Source organism: Oreochromis aureus, linkage group 6, assembly GCF_013358895.1.
Source record: "Oreochromis aureus strain Israel breed Guangdong linkage group 6, ZZ_aureus, whole genome shotgun sequence".
Taxonomy (NCBI): Eukaryota; Metazoa; Chordata; class Actinopteri; order Cichliformes; family Cichlidae; genus Oreochromis; species Oreochromis aureus.
In genome coordinates this window covers 10109821-10130658 of record NC_052947.1, presented here as the reverse complement: position 1 = coordinate 10130658, position 20838 = coordinate 10109821, and the positions used below count along the sequence as shown (strand labels likewise).

At 39.9% G+C, this 20838-nt stretch overlaps 1 protein-coding gene across 2 annotated transcripts; it reads right to left on the bottom strand.

The window, feature by feature from the left end:
- Positions 1-768: 768 nt before the first annotated feature.
- pla2g6 (phospholipase A2, group VI (cytosolic, calcium-independent)) lies at positions 769-19773 on the bottom strand. 2 transcript variants are annotated; one of them, XM_039613713.1, is made up of 19 exons: positions 19700-19773; positions 18901-19121; positions 17222-17431; positions 16104-16284; positions 15790-15977; positions 15453-15549; positions 15015-15197; positions 13564-13672; positions 12463-12585; positions 11518-11608; positions 10515-10678; positions 10282-10432; positions 8112-8248; positions 7757-7834; positions 7440-7594; positions 7284-7335; positions 5949-6064; positions 5670-5743; positions 769-1828 (listed from the first exon to the last, which is right to left on the bottom strand). In XM_039613713.1, the coding sequence occupies exons 2-19, from the start codon at positions 19113-19115 to the stop codon at positions 1684-1686; spliced, it is 2469 nt and encodes an 822-aa protein (XP_039469647.1). In that variant the 5' UTR covers positions 19116-19121; positions 19700-19773; the 3' UTR covers positions 769-1683. The 2 variants fall into 2 exon arrangements, with proteins under 2 accessions (XP_039469647.1, XP_039469648.1); XM_039613714.1 differs by lacking the exon at positions 7757-7834.
- Between the last annotated feature and the right edge of the window lie 1065 nt (positions 19774-20838).

Sequence of the window (20838 nt, the reverse complement as noted above, 5' to 3'; positions counted from 1 at the left end):
CGAGATCACAGATACAAGCAGCAGAAATAAACTTCCCCTGTCAATCTTTTCTGTTCTGCGAGAGCAGACATTTTTTTTAAGTAGAGCAAATATAACTGCTTTAAAGAATATGATTGTTTCCTTGCATGACACATGGAGATGAGTTCTCCATCACAAATGGTGTGGTCACCTGCAGGTTGAAGGTCATTGCAACTCCAACCCACATCCACTGCTACTGTACTAAGTTAGGACAACATTAAAGACTTTGTTCAGGTAATTGCATTTGGATCACCTAAATCATGCCTGGACTGACAAACAAATCATCATTATAGATGTTACAACATGTCAAGCTTCTGTTGTTGAATCCAGCAACCAGCAATGACACTGGAATGTCATTCCTACCGGAGAATTGCAGTCTGATTGCATTACCAGAAAGTAACCATTTCAAGCATTGAGGACAGCTATAGTACTGGTACCTTGGAATCACACAGGCAAATGGCAACCATGAAGAGGCCGCTTGGCAAGCTGCAACCACCAAACACCTGCAGAGAGTAAGGCGACTTCTGAGGAGTCAGCCAAATGGGGTGGACAAGATCCAGGGCAACATCTACACCCTGCTGTTGGTCAGATACTCTGCTGGGACAAGAAGTTGGCCAAAGGAAGCAATAGAAGCCACTGACATCAATACAAGAAAGCTCCTTATCATGCATAGAGGGTTTCAAAGCAATAAACAGCCAAGTTTATAACGGTGCAGGCTGACTGAGATTAACTGAAACAACAACAAAGCAGTTCGGTCAATATTCAGATATTTTATTCCCATACCATTTATACTTCAGGATTAAGCCAAATACAAAAAAATACAAATACAAAATAATTTGTTCCTCCTGTCCGTGTTGTGCAGATAGCAGCAGGGCTTCTGTTCCTTTATCTTTCATGTAGATGATTCATTCAAATATATCTTTCATGTCAGTTTTAAGATTTCATATTAATATCATATTTTATCAACAGACATGAGGCTAAATATTACGTTTCAAGTCAGTTTAAATAACTCAGAAAGGCATTAGATTACTACGGAAGGAAGAAAAGGTACAAATGTGGGTCCCACACATAAGGCAGAACTGGTTCAACATCACCACCATCTCAGCTGCACCTCAGAATACTGCTGATGCTCTGGTGGCAACTCAGGGTCCCTTTTATCACACAGCTTAAGGGAAAAATTCAATAACTCGGGTGTATTTGTAAGTGTGTGTCTGAAGTGAATGTGACGAACAAGTGAAGAAAAAAGGGAAGGAAACACTCCAGACTTACCTCAACAAATCCAGAGGTAGATTAACCCACAGTGTAGGGGGAGTGGAAACTTACATCACACTGTAACAGTCAGTTTACATTTCCCCAGTACAACTTCAACTTCTTCATTGGTTCATATGTTAGAAGTAAACCTGATAAACCACAACAGGATCAGTGCTAAGGTCACATGATGCTACATAAAACACCTGTAAACAGGCTTTAGTAGGTCAGTTGTTTCCTGGGTTAGCTTTCCACATATTTAATACTTTTGTACTCATACTCAAACTGATTCATTCAGTTTGGTAACAGAGCACAACAACACACACATTACAGTTTTTAGTCAGACATACAGCTCAGTAATCTCACTGCTCCATTCAAACACTCTTCACAGCCTCCATTTGTGATTTTCTTGTGCTTTTAGTTGTTCAGTAGTAATTCTGCCAGAGACTGGAGGACCTCCCTCTTCTCATACAGATACATCTGGGTCTCCCACAGCATGTCCACCAGGGCTGCGTCGCTCACCTCATCCAGCATCACCTCCTGAGATAGTTGGGGACTCAGTCTGCACACAATGCAATGGACACAGTGATTAATAAACAAAATAATGATAACTGTGCAGAGAGACATTCTAAAGACAGTAAAGACTAAATGTAAAAAAAAAAAAAAAAGGTTAAATAAAAACACCAGAAAAAAAATCACCATTACTGCTGAAGAGCTTTTGGAGCTACGTTCATGCTTCTTTTCCACTGTAGGCTTGCTTACAAGACAATGCTGAACCATGTGTTACAACAGAGAAAGAGTGTGTGTGCTAAACTGACTGACTGCAGTGCAAACCTGTTATTTGGTGTTTTATGAGTTTCTAGCAGAAGTGAATCTACAGCATTTGGTCTCAGGTTCTCACGTGAGTACAGCGAAAAAGAGGAGATGCAACATAACCTCATGACCTTGTGACACTTTAGGGTCCTTTTTATCACACAACTTAACGGAAACACTGACATCAAAATTTATATGTATGAACTGATATCATATTTATAAACACAAACATCTATATATTTATAGATGCATGTCTTCCTGCCGTCCCCAAAATGCAGATTCTTCCTAGATTCTTCACAGAGAAACTGAGAGAAATGAAAGACAAATGCACAAACGTGTCTGCAAATTAAAAAGCTCAAATTGTGCTGCAATGAAACTGTAAATTAGATACATCAAGTGAAAAAAAAAGTTTCAATATTAGAACTAGAGTTTATTAAACAGTAAATTTCAGCTTTCAAAGATTAGTTTACAAGGCGATGGCACAACTCTATCTAATAGACTTCAACTTGCTTATGTAAACAGGGAGTCTTCTTCACACAATAAGGTTAAATATGGAGTTGCACAGGGTTCTCTGCAGGGACCAGTTCAATTTATATTCTACATGCTTCTCTTAGGCAGGCATATTATATATATTTCTATTGCTATTTAAATGATGTGCACCTTTATCTATCCATGAAGCTAAAAGACACAGCAGTTAGTTCCACAGTGCTTCTTTTACCTCGTCTTCCTCCCCTCACCCTCAACCACATATAGCCGCCCCTCTCCCTGAGCCTGGAGATTTCTTCCTGTTAAAAGGGAGTTTTTCTTCCCACTGTCACCAAGTTCTTGCTCATAGGGAGTCATCTGATTTTTGGGGTTTTCTCTCTCTCTCTTACTGTAAAGCAATTTACCTTATAATATAAAGTGCCTTGAGTTGGCTTGTGATTTGATGCTATATAAATAAAACTTAATTAAAACCAAACTGAACTAAAATGTCATAACTACATCCATGTAAAGTAATGTAGAATGTGACAAAACTGCAGTCATGTCATATATAGGTTGGTCATAATTGTCCTACTTCTAGATAACTGACATGCTGCAGATTTGATCACTGTGACAGTTCACATGTAATGCACGTGTGAATCATATCTATGTGGATGCAGTCATACAGGGAGTGCAGAATTATTAGGCAAGTTGTATTTTTGAGGAATAATTTTATTATTGAACAACAACCATGTTCTCAATGAACCCAAAAAACTCATTAATATCAAAGCTGAATGTTTTTGGAAGTAGTTTTTAGTTTGTTTTAAGCTTTAGCTATTTTAGGGGGATATCTGTGTGTGCAGGTGACTATTACTGTGCATAATTATTAGGCAACTTAACAAAAACAAATATATACCCATTTCAATTATTTATTTTACCAGTGAAACCAATATAACATCTCCACATTCACAAATATGCATTTCTGACATTCAAAAACAAAACAAAAACAAATCAGCGACCAATATAGCCACCTTTCTTTGCAAGGACACTCAAAAGCCTGCCATCCATGGATTCTGTCAGTGTTTTGATCTGTTCACCATCAACATTGCGTGCAGCAGCAACCACAGCCTCCCAGACACTGTTCAGAGAGGTGTACTGTTTTCCCTCCTTGTAAATCCCAAATTTGATGATGGACCACAGGTTCTCAATGGGGTTCAGATCAGGTGAACAAGGAGGCCATGTCATTAGTTTTTCTTCTTTTATACCCTTTCTTGCCAGCCACGCTGTGGAGTACTTGGACGCGTGTGATGGAGCATTGTCCTGCATGAAAATCATGTTTTTCTTGAAGGATGCAGACTTCTTCCTGTACCACTGCTTGAAGAAGGTGTCTTCCAGAAACTGGCAGTAGGACTGGGAGTTGAGCTTGACTCCATCCTCAACCCGAAAAGGCCCCACAAGCTCATCTTTGATGATACCAGCCCAAACCAGTACTCCACCTCCACCTTGCTGGCGTCTGAGTCGGACTGGAGCTCTCTGCCCTTTACCAATCCAGCCACGGGCCCATCCATCTGGCCCATCAAGACTCACTCTCATTTCATCAGTCCATAAAACCTTAGAAAAATCAGTCTTGAGATATTTCTTGGCCCAGTCTTGACGTATCAGCTTGTGTGTCTTGTTCAGTGGTGGTCGTCTTTCAGCCTTTCTTACCTTGGCCATGTCTCTGAATATTGCACACCTTGTGCTTTTGGGCACTCCAGTGATGTTGCAGCTCTGAAATATGGCCAAACTGGTGGCAAGTGGCATCTTGGCAGCTGCACGCTTGACTTTTCTCAGTTCATGGGCAGTTATTTTGCGCCTTGGTTTTCCACACACTTCTTGCGACCCTGTTGACTATTTTGAATGAACGCTTGATTGTTCGATGATCACGCTTCAGAAGCTTTGCAATTTTAAGACTGCTGCATCCCTCTGCAAGATATCTCACTATTTTGACTTTTCTGAGCCTGTCAAGTCCTTCTTTTGACCCATTTTGCCAAAGGAAAGGAAGTTGCCTAATAATTATGCACACCTGATATAGGGTGTTGATGTCATTAGACCACACCCCTTCTGATTACAGAGATGCATATCACCTAATATGCTTAATTGGTAGTAGGCTTTCGAGCCTATACAGCTTGGAGTAAGACAACATGCATGAAGAGGATGATGTGGACAAAATACTCATTTGCCTAATAATTCTGCACTCCCTGTACTCCCTGTTAAAGCCAGAATCTAATTTTAAATCCTGCTCCTCACAAACGTCTTGAATAATCAGGCCCCATCTTACCTTAATGACCTCATAGACCAGTCTCACCCCATTAGAGCACTTCGCTCTCTGACTGCAGGCTTACTTGTAGCTTCTAGTGTTTAAAAGTAGAATAGGAGGCAGAGCCTTTCAGGCTCCTCTTCTGTGGAACCAGCTTCCAATTCGGACACGGGAGACAGACGCCATCTCTAGTCTTAAGATTAGGCTTAAAATGTAACTTTTTAATAAGGCATATAGTTAGGGTTGGAACAGGTGACCCTGAGTTTGCTGCCATAGGTGTAGGGTGCTGGGGGTTTCCCATGATGCATTGAGTGTTTCTTCTTCAGTCACCATTTTCACCCACTATGTGTTTATACACCTCTCTGCATTTAATCAATAGTTATTAATAATCTCTGGCTCTCTTCCACAGCATGTCTTTGTCCTGTCTCGTCCACTCAGCCCCAACCGCTCACCGAAGATGGCCGCCCCTATATGAGCCCGATTCTGGTGCAGGTTTCTTCCTGCTGGCTCGCAGAGGGGTCATCTGATTGTTGGGCTTTTCTCTATTTTCTGTATTATTGTAGGGTCTTTACCTTACAATATAAAGTACCTTGAGATAACGGTTGTTGTGATTTGGCACCATTTAAATAAAACTGAATTAAATTGAAGTAAACACTCAGTCTTACAGGAACTCCTTTTAAACCACTGCAGATGAAGCGTCTGAGAATAAGAAACAACTACAAGCATTCTAAGATAAATGGATGAGAGCAAGTTGGTACAAATACAGAGAGGCTGAGAAAAGAGGATGCATTAAAAAAGAACCAAAACTAACACGTGTGTCGTTTCTGACCTGTGGTAAATGGTGTCGATCATTTCACACCACGCTCTGGCCCTGTCCACTGCACAGCCATCAGAGTCTGTACACTGTGCAGTAAGAGAGACATTTTTATAATGAGCAAGACAAACATGCTTTAACAAATGCTTTTCTTATTAGAACACCAATACATGCACAAATGTCAAATGGAATAAACACAAATACCAGATTAAATAAAAATAAATAATCAGGGCACATTACAGCAATGGCCAGAGTTAACCACTCACAAACATAAACTGAAAAAATGATACTCACACAGTCCACCAGCATTTTGCCCAGCTCTTTTGCTCCTACAAAGGTCTTGGCCAGCTCCAGTGGGTTGGAGGGTCGGAACACATCCACAGAGCTCACCACCACCTGAGGAGGTTTACCTGGAGACACACAGGAGCACGTGTACAAAATGATAAAGGGGAGGGGGACTTCAATTAGAGACACTGAACTCAAGCTAGTTATTCACAATGTGCAATATGCAAATTACTGTTTGTTTGGGGTTTTTTGTTATCATTTACACAAACTGTCGAGTTGTCAGATAGCGTCTAAATATCGATTAAATGCCAAGACAACTGATATATACACCCACTGGCCACTTAATTAAGTACACCTGTTCAACTGCATGTTAACACAAATATCTAAATCAGTCAATCACATGGCAGCAATTCAGTGCATTTAGACATGATCAAGATGAACTGCTGAAAATCAAACTGAGGATCAGAATGAGGAAGAAACTTTATTTAAGTGACACAGATGTTGGTGCCAGACAGGCTGCTGAGTATTTCAGAAGCTGTTGATCTGCTGGGATTTTCCCACACAACCGTCTCTAAGGTTTACAAGAGAATGGTCAACTAAGTATCAACTAAGGTAACTAAGAGCATCTCTGAACATAAAACATGTCAAACACATGGGATAAAGCAGCAGAAGACCACAACAGGTGTCCTTCTATCAGTTAAGAACAGCACACTGAGGCTACATGTCACCAAAACTGACAACAGAAGATTAGAAAAACAGTACCTGGTCTGATAAGTTTCAATTTCTGCTGCAACATTTAGAGTGTTGGGTCAGAATCTGGCATGAAAAACACAAACGTCTGCACTGCTACTGGTGGTGTAATGGTGTAGAGGATACTTTCCTGGCACTCTTGGGCCCCTTAGTGCTAAATGAAATCATTTAAACACCACAGTTACCTGACTATTGTTGCTATGTCTATATTGTATGCCTATGTGGTCCTTTATGATCCCACTGTACCAATCTTTTGAAGGCTGTGTCCAGCAGGACAATGTGCCATGTCTGGTTCCTTGAACATGACATCATTTATGTGCATCCAACCAATCTGCAGCAACTCTGTGATGTCACGTCAATATGGACCCAAATCTCTGAGGAATCATTTCAGCACCTTGTTGAATTTGTGCCACACAGAATTAGGGCAGGTCTAAAAGCAAAACAGAGCCCAACCCAGTACTAGCGATATGTACCTAATAAAGTGGCCAGTGTGTGTGTATATCAGTTTTCTTTGCATTAATGTATATTAAAGACACAGAAGAAGAGATATCACTCACATAATTTAACAATTTGACACAAAGTTACTTGGCTCACCTGTTCCAAGAGAGACCACTATACCCAGCTTCTTTGTGTCCTTCTCACGGCCCTAAGAGAGACACGTGCAGAGAAGAAGTCATGAACAAATCCATGTGGCTTAACGTCCATTAAGTGCATAAAGGAAGGAAAGTGAACAGAGTTCCAGTTGCTTACCTCTGCTTTTAAGGCCTTATTGTACTGATGGACTTCTGTCATGGCATCTAGTGTCGGGTTATTGGCCAGCAGCCCTCCATCCAGAAAGCGCCCCATTGGTCGGAAGTAGGTGGGAGCAGCGCCGCTGGAGCGAGCAGCTCGCCATACAAGTTGTTCTGATATGAACACAAGGATATAAGTAAGACAGTAATGTATAGTCAATGCAATTACACTGCTTTGAGTTCATAATTATCACTTCCTGTCTGTCTAAAATCTGTTTTTTTTTATTATTATTTTTCACGACTTTCCAGGACTTGGTCCTGTACGCATACACACACCTTCATCTGTCACCTTCCTTATCTTTCTGGGTGGCTCTTCTGTGTATCGTACTATCAACACATCCTCATCCTCCCAGCCTGTAACAACAACATGGCTGGGACTCAAACAGCAGAGGACACGACTCCTTCATGAACAGCACACACAGTCTCAGTTTCAGTGTTGTGTTCATGCACAGGCGTAGTTTTCAGGTTTTATTGCCTCAGTGAAGTGAAAGTACATAACCCTCACATTAAAATATGAGTGCTGAAAATTCCTTTGGTGCCATCCAGTGGTATGTTCACTGTCCCATTTAATACATTTGACACTTGAGGGCTGGTGCTGTAGCCCAGCAAACACAGGTGATATCTGATGTACCTTGTGGGATGGTGAGAGGCTTGAATGTGGCAGTGGTGGTGTATGGGGCCTCTCTGGAGACGGATGGAGGGTCATAGTTCCTGAATATATGAAGCTCGCCTGGATGTCTGTCTGCCAGAACACTGGTCACCATTACCCTGTAAAGAAAGAAAGAAGGGAAAAGTCATGATGTCATAGTAAACTTCTGCCTGTTCTCCTTAAACACCTGAAAATTTGAACAGCATCATTTCAACCAAATTACAAAAATATTTTTAAAAATCTGGCTCCTGATGTATTATTTTAGTGTTTACAGAGCCATGCTACACATATCTAAGCCAGTCAGTACTTCTTTTTTAATTCTCAGGAAGTAAAAAATTAGGTGATCAGGGTAAAACCAGCTCAAAGTTTCAAAAACTGACCAATCACAGCAAAAGAGTGGGATATTTAAAGCTTTTATATGACACTGTTAGCACCAGCAGAAACTAGGGCGACTAAATTCTTAGTTGACTAAATAACGAAAATTTTGGGCTAATTGATTAGTATAAAACCTAAGAAACACTGAGGTCTGAAGTTAAATCTGAGGACTGTTTACTAGATAATTGTCAAAAACTGGCATTTGAAACCACTAATCACAAAAACCCACTAAAATAAACTGATGTTAAATATGATATGAAAATTTCTACAATAGATCTTCACATATTATTAAAATGCAGCAAATTAACAAAAAAAAAATGACTACAAAGTGTGGTGCATTGTGCCGTGAATAATCAACAATGCATACTGTTCTACACTTCATGACTTCATGACATCTCACTAAAAGATAGAATCTAAAAAACAATTAAAAAAAACCAAAACAATAAATCATGGATCCATCCACTTTATTCAACCTGTTTGTGAGGAAAGAAGCCAAAGCAGAAAACCCCAGACCTCCTCTCCACTATGGAGGACCACAAGAGCCACGCGCATCGAAATAAAGAACTCTGTGCTTAAATAATCAATTGTAGAATCAATTCTGCATTTGTAAATTCATTTTTGAATTCCAATTTAATAACCTTCATTTCAAAAACCTTTTTCAAATTGCACTTTAATAAAGTGACAGGTTTATTTGACAGGTCAAAAATTTATGAATGAATTATAATAAAACTTTGTAGGAGTGCTTTTCTATAGCAATGTAAAAGCTGCAGCGCCATCTTGTGGCAGATGGCTGCATAACATTTAGAATGCAGCAATTTGTCGTTTTCTCCGTAAGCGTGACAGGTGGAAAAGTTATGAATGAATTATAGTAAAACTTTGTAGGAGTGTAGAGTGGGTTCATGTTAATAATCCATTTGGCTTATATCCACTAAGGTGTTCAAGGCCAACCTAATGATTTATTAGTCGAAAATAGACAAATAGCCTTATAACTTAAAAACTGTGATTCTTACAAGTGTGCCATGTAACACATCAACATATATAAAGTATCATAAAGATTTAAAATATAATGTCACATATGACCTCTGACCTCTCCTTCAATGTAAAACTGAAGGTTAAAGTGATAATAATGCTATTTAGAGCTATTTAAAACTGTCTTTTGCTGCCATTGTTAGTATTGACAACATATAGTTATATAGGGAATGGTATATGGGGATTGTAAATATCATGTTACTGTTGATCTCTGACGTCTTCTTCAAGGTCAGATAGGTTCAAACTTTCATAAAATGTCATTTTTAAAAAAAAATGGTGTTTAAAATTCTGCTGCCTTTGTTTGTATTGGCATTAATTAGTAAATGATGCTGCTATATGGGGATTCTAAATATCACATTATAGTTAGCATTTAAACATCATGTCACATTTGACCTCTGACCTCACTTTTACGTATCGCATCTGCCTTTGTTTCACTTTGACTCCAAAACGTGTGCTGGCTTTAAAGAAAGTATTATAACGATAAAGAATGAGCTGCTAGTTGGTTAGAAATAAACTGTGTTATAATATTATATAATAAGCTCAAGTTATTTCAGTTATTTACAAATCAGTACCTATTATCTATTACTTACCTGTACACAATGTTTATGTAGAACATACAGTACTTTTTGCTTAAAAGTAAATACTGCCCAGATGACGAGCAGATTGGGCAGAGGTCTGCAATTCTTTTGAATTTTAGCTTTTTTTTCTTTTCTTTTTTTCCTACCTATTATCACATTCAGACATCTACCTGGGGAACTTTATGTCAGTCATCTTGGTGTTTTCTCCAAACTCTGTTTTGAGGAAGTCCTCTAGCGGTGCTGATTCATAGGGTCTTGATCCTTTGAACACCTGCTCCTTCATCCTAAAGTACAGGCAGCGCAGGTACTCCATGGATTTACCTACACATAGAAGAAGTGTCATTGTTGTTCTGATGCTATGTGATGAAAACCCTGAGCACTGGAAAAGAGAACACAGACACACCGTGGATTATAGCCAGAGCCAGGATGCCTCCCGTGCTCGTGCCAGCTACCCAGTCGAAGAGCTCTCTGGTGGGTCTGCCCGCCTCTTTCTCCAGAGCGATCAGCATCTGGATCAGCACCAGGCCTTTAATACCGCCACCATCAAGACACAGCAGTCTGTCCATCCTGTCAGATGACCAATATGGTGAATTTTATCCAGCCAATCACTTGCATATCCAACTTTTTAGATCCTCTGGAACAGAGCAGAATCCCTGAAACAGAGTTTACTGAAAAGAGTCATGTGACCAGCAAAACCAAACATCACAACACAGAGAACAGCAAGAAAAAATAAAGCAAAGCAAAGTAAACCTGGAGAGAAAGGCCTTTAACGCATGCAGGCCAAAGGCAACAAATGGTAAAGAAATCAAGGAGGGCAGAGGCTTTCAGTGCATACTGAACAATGGCATTACTACACTATGAAACCTATTATTGTGCAGCACAGAACAGCAGAAGGAACGTAAGCCTGAATTCTTTCTAAAAGTGAGCAGTGGGTGACTCCTGCAAAAAGTGAAGTAATTATACACTTATTTTAATTACATTTTTAAGTGAATGATAAAATGTTGTATTTATAAACACTTTCATGAGGAGTTTATGGCCACAGTCACAGTGTGAGTGTCACATCTGTATCTAAAAACTGAACACACTATGATCATTTTAGAAATGATGGCCCCACTTAGAGTTAGATAGACAGTATAGATAAAGCAGAGTATGATTTAGGATAAAGTATGAGGAATATCACATCCACTCTTTAACGTCACATCCACTTTGAAAAAAGACACACATTTACAGCACAGTTAATATCAGATCTATGATAGCTGTAGCTAAAGTCACAATGGCCACGTCTGTCTTTTATAATCAGTGTCTGCCTACAACCTTCTGTGAGTGCTTTGATTTAGAGGTGTGCAGTGGCAGAAAGGACATGTGTTGCTTAGTCTGCGAGTTAATCAGAAATGTCTTATACTCACGTTCTCGTTTCCATTTGGGGGCCGTCTATTTCAGAAATGCCTCTGCTCATTGCACCCACTGCAGCCCCCACATACATGATGTCCTCAAATCCTAAACGCCAATCACAACAGGTGTTGGTATAGGAGAACCAGAGACATCACATTCGTGCATAAACAATAAGAAAAAAATGGGGTCGCCAGGATTCTTTGCAGGGATGAAGCATGTACTGGTTTCACTATTTTAAAAACCATCACCACACACACTCTGCCACAGTCTGCTGCTTTTAGGAAGTGTTGGAGAGCTCATCACACCATGCAGCTCACCTTTTACGGAAAAAATTTAAATTCTACTGGGCCCTAATTTTACCACAGCCTTTTAAAAATATTTAAGAGCAGTCTTTGAAGACTGTTTTTGTATCATTTAACCCCTTAACGCCTCATCTATCAGATTATATACATGCGGTTTTTATGAGTTTTTAAGACTTCTACATTACTGTGATTTTTATTCTCCCCAAAGAACCTTAAAAAAAATTGTGCAATACATTTTTAAGCATAAAATTGCCAATAACGCACAATATAGCAAATATGATACAATTAAAAATCAACTATGCTAATTTATATATATTTTTTTTTTTGTCAGAAGACTCAACACACAAAATGTGAATTTTCAGGCAATTATTTTATGGTTCAGGCTTAAAGGGTTAAATGTCATGTTAAATTTAAATATGAAGGAACACTTGAATCCAGCTCTTACATTACGTTTACGACGATTTAAGATTATACAAGTTGTATTAGAAAACCTACTCAAATCAATCATTAAATATATAATACAAAAAGAATAATCTATAGCTAAGAAAAAAAGGGGAAAAATTGATTGACAACACAAACTCGAACATTTAAAGTGACAGAAAAATGGAAATGGAGAACCATTAGGGGGGAGCAGAGGTGAGGGGGTGGTGGTGTTACCTATGCCTTGAGGCTTGACCTTCTTGGAGACGGGAGGAGGAGGAGGACTGCCGGGGGAGGGAGGGAGACAACGCTGTACTCCTACACTACACAGCAAGTCCAGCAGTATCTTTCTATTAGGACCTTTCATGTTAACACACACACACACACACACACAGAGCAGCAGCCAACAAGTTAGACGTGCACACACGCCATAAAGAGGAGAGACGGAGAGAGATGAGAGGAAGAGAGAAAGCAAGAACATAAGCAAGCTGTTAGCAATTATCATGCATTTTCAAAATCAGTAAGTCAATACAAACTCAGTTTACTGCCATTTCTGCTTTGTGAATGGTTTCCTGCACAGTCTCTGTATTTGAAAGCAAACATCCATTAGCTGGCACAATTTAGCAGGAACGATGCTCTGAGATTTTCTAAGAAATCAGAGTGAAATTTATAATCTTTGTCGTTGTCTCCATCTTTCTGCCAAAAAAACTGGGTGATCAGAAAAATAACAGCAATTAAATATGACCTTTACAGTCTGGCACAACAAAGACGTTAAATGTCAGTCAAGTGTAGCACTGCCCTCTACTGTTTAACAGCTGCATATATCAACAGAAAGAAATTAGAAACTTTTTTTATTTCCTGTGGGATGACTTAGAGTTAGTGAGTTTACTTTAATGCTTTTTTCTATTTTCTGCTTCTGTGGACCAAAATCTAACCTAATCTAATCGGATCGTTCACTAAAAGTTGCAATGAAAAAAGCATGATCACAAAGTGTAACTGACTATAAGCAATAACTACTATTGCTTCATGGCTTCATAGCGATGAAGCAATATATCTGTAACAGGAAGTGTTATCATATAATATTAATACATAATGGGATAAAATGGCAGATTATAAAACCCTTAATTACAGCTCCACCACAACATGCAGACTAATATCATCCACAGTGGACACATGCTTTCAAATCAGACTACATGAGATTAAACAGGGTTGTTAGGTCAAGCACATTAACTCCTAATTTCACTGTTAACACTACAAGTCCAAACTCAGTCTTCTACGTTCTTTATATGTTTAAATGTTTCGTTTTTAACCCCCGTCTCACTCTCTCTCTTTCATTACCTTTGCTGGTGCGTGCAGCGATGAGTCCAGGTGTCTCCCCCAAATCATTGTGAATCTCCACATCTGCACCAAACACTATTAGAGCTTTGATCAACTCTATGTGGTCCATCTGAACACAACAACAAATGAGAAGATTTTTTTATTGATATGGAAAAAAGGATAACACAAAAAATACAACCCCAATTCCAAACAAATTGGGATGCTGGGTAAAAAGTAAATAAAAACAGAATGTAATTCTGAGAGTTTCTCATAGGTGAAGATAGGCAGAGGTTCCCTAATATGGAAAAAATGTGTTTATAGAGGAAATCACTGACTGGGCTCAAGAAGACTTCCAGAAGTTTTTGTTGAAACTATTACATCTGGAAAGGCTCCACAAATGCTGGAAGGTTCTAGCAGGTTTTAGAGCAACATTTGCTTCCCTTCAACAAGGCAATACTAAACCACATACTGCAATTATTACAACAGCATGACTTTGTAGGAGAAGAGTTCGCTGAGCTGGCCTGCCTGCAGTCTGCAGGACTGTTGAGCAGCTAGAATCCTAAATCAGACAACAGTTAGACTTCCAGCAACTGGTCTCCTGATTCTACGGACATGTGCGTACTGCTGTCAAAACAAGAGGGGCTGCTACTCAGTGATGTTGCAACTTTTTTTGAGACGTGTTGTTGCCATCAAATTCAAAATAACCAAATGTTTTTCTTAAGCTGGCACATTTTCACTGTTTAAACATTTAAAAAAACATTTGTTTCACAGTTCTATTTTGAGTAAAATATGATTATCAGATTTGCAAATCATTACATTTTGTAGTTAGTTACATTTCACACAGCATCTTAAGTTTTTAGCAGTTGTATTTGAACAATCAGCACTTGTTGCAATAGCTTAGCTGGGCTTGTAACCCCATTGTGAAAAATCTCAGTTGTGCAGCTCACATTAAAATAATACATATTTTTAAAAATGGAAACATTGTGGCAATTCAGACTGCACTTTAGCTTTAGCCACATTTCTCTAACCATACATTCATGCAGTCCTTTATGCTATACACACACTATCGACCTCACATGGCAAATTTACAATCACCAACTAACCTACAATGCACATCTTTGGTCTGTGGGAAGAAAGCACAGGGAAAATATGTAAACTCCAGATACAAAGGCACCAGCCTGCCAGGACATTTGAAGCAGGAATCATCTTGCTGTGAGGCGGCAGTGCTAACCATGTGCCCCACAAACAAACATCTGCTGTTGAATAAGAACTCATCAAAACAGACTGGAAGGAGATTTTGCAGTGTGAACACGCTGGCTGTAACAGAAAACATGACTTCAGTTTTCTTTATGAGTGTTGCAATCTGGTTTCAAACGTGCTGGGACTTTACAACTCCCATAATCTCACAGTGTCTTGCAAACAGTAACCCTTTTCTTTTTTCCTCATGAACATTTTGCAGATCGTATACACACCTTCATGGCTAGGTGCAGAGCTGTGTTTCCATCCTGGCCCCTCAGGTTTGCATTCGCTCCGTGAGTGAGCAACACCATAGCCGCCTCAAAGCGACCCTTCTTGGTCAAAATGTGCAGGGCGCTCTCTCCGGTCTTACTGAGGTAGTTCACTTCACAGCCACACTCTAACAGCATGCGACACATCTATCACCCAGACATGAAGACAGAAAGAAACATGAAGTCAAGTCTCTGGCTTCGTGTTAATCCCTCGCAGACGTGCTGATTTGAGAGACCAGAGGATGCACAGCCATCACTGGCAGGCAGCTAGATTTACTCAGGATTAAACTCAGTCAAACATCAATTTGACATGTGAATTTCTCAGGATGTTTGCAAGAGCAATGCCAAAACTAAACACACCATTATGAATTTCTACACAGCACACAACGTAGTGTTTCTAACCTCAGCGGTTTTAGCCCAGTGGAGAGGCGTCCCTCCATACAAAGAGTCCTCTGCCTGGAGCTGGTTTGGATCTGCTTTGAGGATCTCCTCCACACACCTAAGAGATGAACACGAAATTAAAACAACAACATTCAATATGTACTACATTCTTCATTATAGTTTAGAGCAGTCACACATTACAGACAGACTATTTCTAGAAACCGGTCAAAAAGGAGAAGCAGAGAAGCTGTTCCCATTTTCAGTGATCTTTAGTATCGTGCAGTAAAACACAGACACACTGTCGGCAAATTCTGCTGATCTATAGACACAAAACTAACTCATCGTTCCTCCCACTCACCCCTTCTCACTGTATTTCATGGCGCTGTGGATGGGGTAACCTGTACCGCCAATGATGTCACACTTGGCCCCACCTCCTAACAGGGCCTTGACAGCCTCCACTCGGCCTGTACGGCAGGCCACATGGAGCGGCGTCTCCCCGTTCTTGTTGAGTTCATTCACACCGGAGCATAACCGCGAGCAAAGGACCTGGATGAGGAGAGAAAGGTGAGAATGAAAACAGCAGGAAAAGTGGAGAGAGGGAGAAATCATTTTAATGTGCACTTTAGAGGGTCTGAGGTCTGACTCTACCATCTTGCTTTAGCTGAGTCTCACCTGGATGATTACCGTAGAATCCTGCTTGGCAGCGTAGTGGATCGGTGTCTCGCCGTTGCGGTCTTTAATGTCGGTGCGAGCTTGGCTTTCTTCCAGAAGCTCCTTCACACACGTGGCGTCAGCTCGCTCACATGCCAGATGCAGTGGCGTCTGACCTGATGCGTCCCGAGCGTTGATCTGACTGGAGATGCAAAGATTTTGAGCTGATGTTGTGGGAGCTCTGCACCCTGAAGCACCACAGAGGCATTCTGTGTTCTTTAGCCAACAAACTTTCCAAAGAATCTTTTTATTTCCTAATTTCTTCAGTTATAAGTTTTCAAGTCATATCAGTAAAGCATGAGAGCTCGCGAGCAGGTATTTTTTGTTGTTTTGTTTTTTAAGCAGACTTGTCTTATTGTTGCTTTGGTCAAGGAAGGACTGCCTTTTATGTATTAGGGCGAGAGGCAGGGTACATCCTGGACAGGTCGCCAGTCTGTTGCAGGGCTAACACATACACACTGACAACCATTCGCACTCACATTCACACCTACTGTCCAGATTGTGTCTTTTAAGTTAAACTTCCCAGCAACGCTACTTGTAGAGGATGATTTTGAGGCTGAATCAGAGACTTTTTTTGTGAAACTGTTACAACTAAATGTCCACTAATAGACTAAATGAATCAATTAGCTTTTAATTTTGGCTCAAAATGACTCAAAAGTCACATTTTTTATTAATAACACAGAAACTTTTGCCAGTAAGGGAGCAATTCAAAAAATGCACAAGACCATCAGTTGTCCCTTCCCACAGAAAACAGTGAAAAAATAAATGACTTGTATCTAATGAGCTACAAGCTTCGATATTACCATAAGTGCTTTCAGGAGGCTTTTCTATAAACCAATTAAATAATCAATACCATCTGTTGCACTGGATTCATTTAGCTAGCACAGACTTCCTGACTAATAAGTCACATCTCCCTTCATTCTGCATTATTAATCCACCTATCCATCAATACCATAAACCTGAAGATTCACTTTGAACTGTGAGATGTACTGTTGTCTGACATTTCACTCACTAAACTGACAATAAATACAAAATAATCACAGAAACCCAAAAAAGAAAATCAATTTGGCTTATCTTACCTCTGCACATAGTTATGTTTGAGACACTCTCTCAGGCCTGTTTCCACTGCAATGTGGGCGGAGCTCCAGTCCGGGTGAGCACGGATGCAGTCCACGATTGGCTGTGTCGACTCACACTTCAGAAGAAGCGTTTCATAGAAAGGTCGAAGTTTGAGGGCGTACTGCGGGAACCAGTTCATGGCATCTTCCTCTGACACCACCTGAAACAGCCTGCAGGCAAAGCAATGATTACAAGAAGAGAAAATGTGGATAGATTACAAAAACTCTGCTAATGTGGTACCAATGAACTAGTAGACAAATAAGAATAAAAAGTATTTCTCTCTGCTAAGAAAAATAATTCAAAAAAGCTTCAATCATTAGTGTTTAAGTTTATTCCTCTTATTTATTTGCTGCTTTAGCTTCCAAAATGTTTTTTTTTTTTTTACATACTGTACATAAAAATTATTTTACTTTTGCTTTCAATATATCCACAATTAACCCTCAGCTTGTGTCTCAAACCATCCCAAACCTCACCTCTAGTTTCTCTCCAAACCACTCAACCTTAGCTGTCTCTCTGATACATTCATCTCTAATCCTGTCCTCCCTGGTTACTCCCAACAAGGATCTGGTTTGCGCTAGTAAACTAATAATATTTGACATGTCTGGTATCAGTTGAGGCCAATTCTAAGACCTTCTTTTTATCTTTCTTCAAACCTGTCTTTCAGATCTGTAGCCAAGCAGCAACATCCCGAGCTGAAAAGTTATGCCAGCGCAGATCTGCCAAACTCTGCAGCTCCTGGAGTGGCAATTTGAGGCCAACTCCAAAAGCAGGTCAACTCCCTTATACGCTCATGGCCAACTTTAACAGCCGAAAGAAATAAACATGTTTACAGCTGGGTACATCAAATGCTTTGGTTTCTATGACTAATCCTTTTCACGACAACTGTTCAAGTTAAAGTGAAGACTTATTAAGGGTTAAAGTTAGGGGTAAGGCTACTCTGATTGTCAATTGTGACAACACAGGAGACTTCATGTTACCTTTGCTCCTCACCTCTGCTCATAGGAATAACAAACCTGGACCTCTCAGCTTGCTTGTGGTCTTTGATACTTTAGGAGCATTTGTAATGGAATTACCTGACAGGACCTATATGCTTTTTGTATTACTAAAAGATGGTCCAGATAATCCCAACTGATAGTCTCCACTTTCATTTTTATGACTGAAGTTGTAACATTTTACTTGAAATGTTACTTAGCACTAAATAGCAAATATAGATGTACTTTACAGATTCAACTTCCTAAGCAAGATTGCTAGTACTAGTTTATAATTTAGTACTTCCTCCTTGTGTCTACATAAGGTCAACTCTGGTGCACAAAATCCAACAACATGCCTCCCAAAATGTTAAAACTGAAGGCTGAAAACAGGGTTTCGCAAAAAAATGGATGATGTCACAGTTACTAGGATATTACATGATTGATATAAAGCTATATAGCTGATAAAATAAAAGGTGTGGCCTTAGCTGCATGTTTGAGTAATGGTGATGTAGAATAAACCAGTAAACCAGTAAGATGACACAGGATGAAATTAGCAACTATGCTGATAAAAACAAACTAAAGGTTTTTGCAGCCGACACTGAACTTTCACACCCATGTCAGAGTCTGCAGAACACACAGAACAGTGTATTGACGTGATCAATACAGACCTCAAAGCCACATTCGGTGTCTCTGGGCACGTAAGGAGACAGTCCCATGACTGACTCTGAGTGTGCTTGTACAGAACTATGCGTCCCTCCTCTTTTAATTTCACTTTCCCTCCTCCTCCATAGTCAGACAGTGGCACATCTCGGACCCGATAAGGGTTGGTGAAGAGGGTCGACACAGAGGAGACTGTGTCCAGCAGCCTCCCTAGGAACTGCATCGTTACCTGGGAACACAAAGGGGAGGCTGAAACAAACTACAGCAGCCTGTAGTATTGCTGTCAACATTAATGAATGATTTATTTCACCCCAGGAGTGCATGTTACCACTGAACAGGAGCGACATGTGCAAGAGATACATACATATAATACTTATTGTTTCTATTTTGTGGAAATACAAGTACAGTAGCTTGCTTTATCAGGTATATATAAGCGCTATATTACAGTTATTATTAGCAATTGAGTGTAGGTGAGCCCACTCACCACTTCCTCTTACACTCCAACACCTGCTCTGTTGATGTGAACACTGAGTATAAAAGAGGCTAGTTCTCGTTTGAGTTATAAATAAGTGGCTCCATTCATGCTGCTCATTCACGAGTTTCAGGTTATCTACAATCGGTCAGACAAAATACCAAAGCTAAAAAGCCGCAGACGGCGAACACTGTGAGCGAAACACCCTTTTAGTTCATGTGTTTTTATTTATCGCAAACTCATTTAGAGCACACAGAGTACAGTTAGTGGGCTACTTGTGAAGTGCGGCTAATCGCATTAAGTAGTAAAAAAGCAGCCTGCTGCTGTCTGCTTACCTGCTAGCTGCTCTCTGTGCCGACTGCCTGATTTCTGACACATACATCAACAACCGCCTCCCTGCAACCAACCCTGCAACAGAAATTGATCGACGTGTGTTTAACCAATCACAGCTAAAGAACGTGAAGGTGCTTAGTAGAAAGGGCGGGGCATAAAATAAAGTCACACCAACAACGACACGACTTTTGACCGACCAATTAGCGACCTGTGAGGAATTCACAGTATTATATAATTGACTTCAGGCACGTGAACTAATTGTTTGCTTTAGAAATAAAAAAACTAATTATTTAAATTTAAATTGTGTTTCCACACAACTCTGGTCGAATTAATTAGGTTAAAATTAATATTCTTCCTAAATTTTTTACCTATTTCAATCTTTACCAGTCTTTATCCCTAAGTCCTTCTTTGCCACCCTCGATTCTATAATTTCCTCCTACATTTGGAAGGGTAAACGACCTCGAGTTGCTAAGGTGCATTTACAGAAACCTAAGACTCCCTAACTTTCGCTTTTACTATTGGGCTGCCAATATTCGCTCCCTGGCCTACTGCTTAAAATCTGGGAAGGGTGTAGGCCACACCACTTGGCTAGCATTGGAGTTAGACTCAACTCAGGGTATTTCTCTTGCCTCCTTTCTGGGTTCTTCTCTACCTTTGTCAATTGACAATTTCACATCTAAGCCGATAATTCAGCACTTCCTCAGGGTGTGGGCTCAGTTCAGGAGACATTTTAAATCTTAAGAATTTCTCACTTCAAAGTCCCATGTTATTAAATCACCTACTCTTCCCTCCAGCTTTGGACAACTTGTTTCAGGTCTGGTTCAGACCAGGTATTATTTACTTTAAAGATCTCTTTATACACAATAAACTAGCATCATTTGATCAGCTGTCAGCAAAATACACTTTTCCCAAATCTCACTTTTTTACAACTCAGACATTTTTTGCAATCCAACCTCTCCAGATTTCCAGAAGCTCCAGCTTCTAACTTACTGGACAAGCTCCTTAGTTTGCAAATATCAGGCAAAGGTATAATCTCCTGTATCTATAACAAACTGTGCAGGGTAACTTCAGCTCCCTTTGAAGGCCTGAAATCCACATGGGGGAAGGAGTTAGGTATATCTATGTCAGATGACGTTTGGGA

Bases quoted from the DNA above. Each gene is read 5' to 3' on its own strand.
- pla2g6 (XM_039613713.1), bottom strand. From the start codon at position 19,115: ATGCAGTTCCTAGGGAGGCTGCTGGACACAGTCTCCTCTGTGTCGACC. The intron at 15,978-16,103 runs GTGAGACTCAGC...CTCCTCATCCAG, and splicing joins ATTCTACGGTAATCATCCAG to GTCCTTTGCTCGCGGTTATG. The intron at 6,065-7,283 runs GTGAGCCAAGTA...GTGTGTCTCCAG, and splicing joins AGTGGTCTCTCTTGGAACAG to GTAAACCTCCTCAGGTGGTG.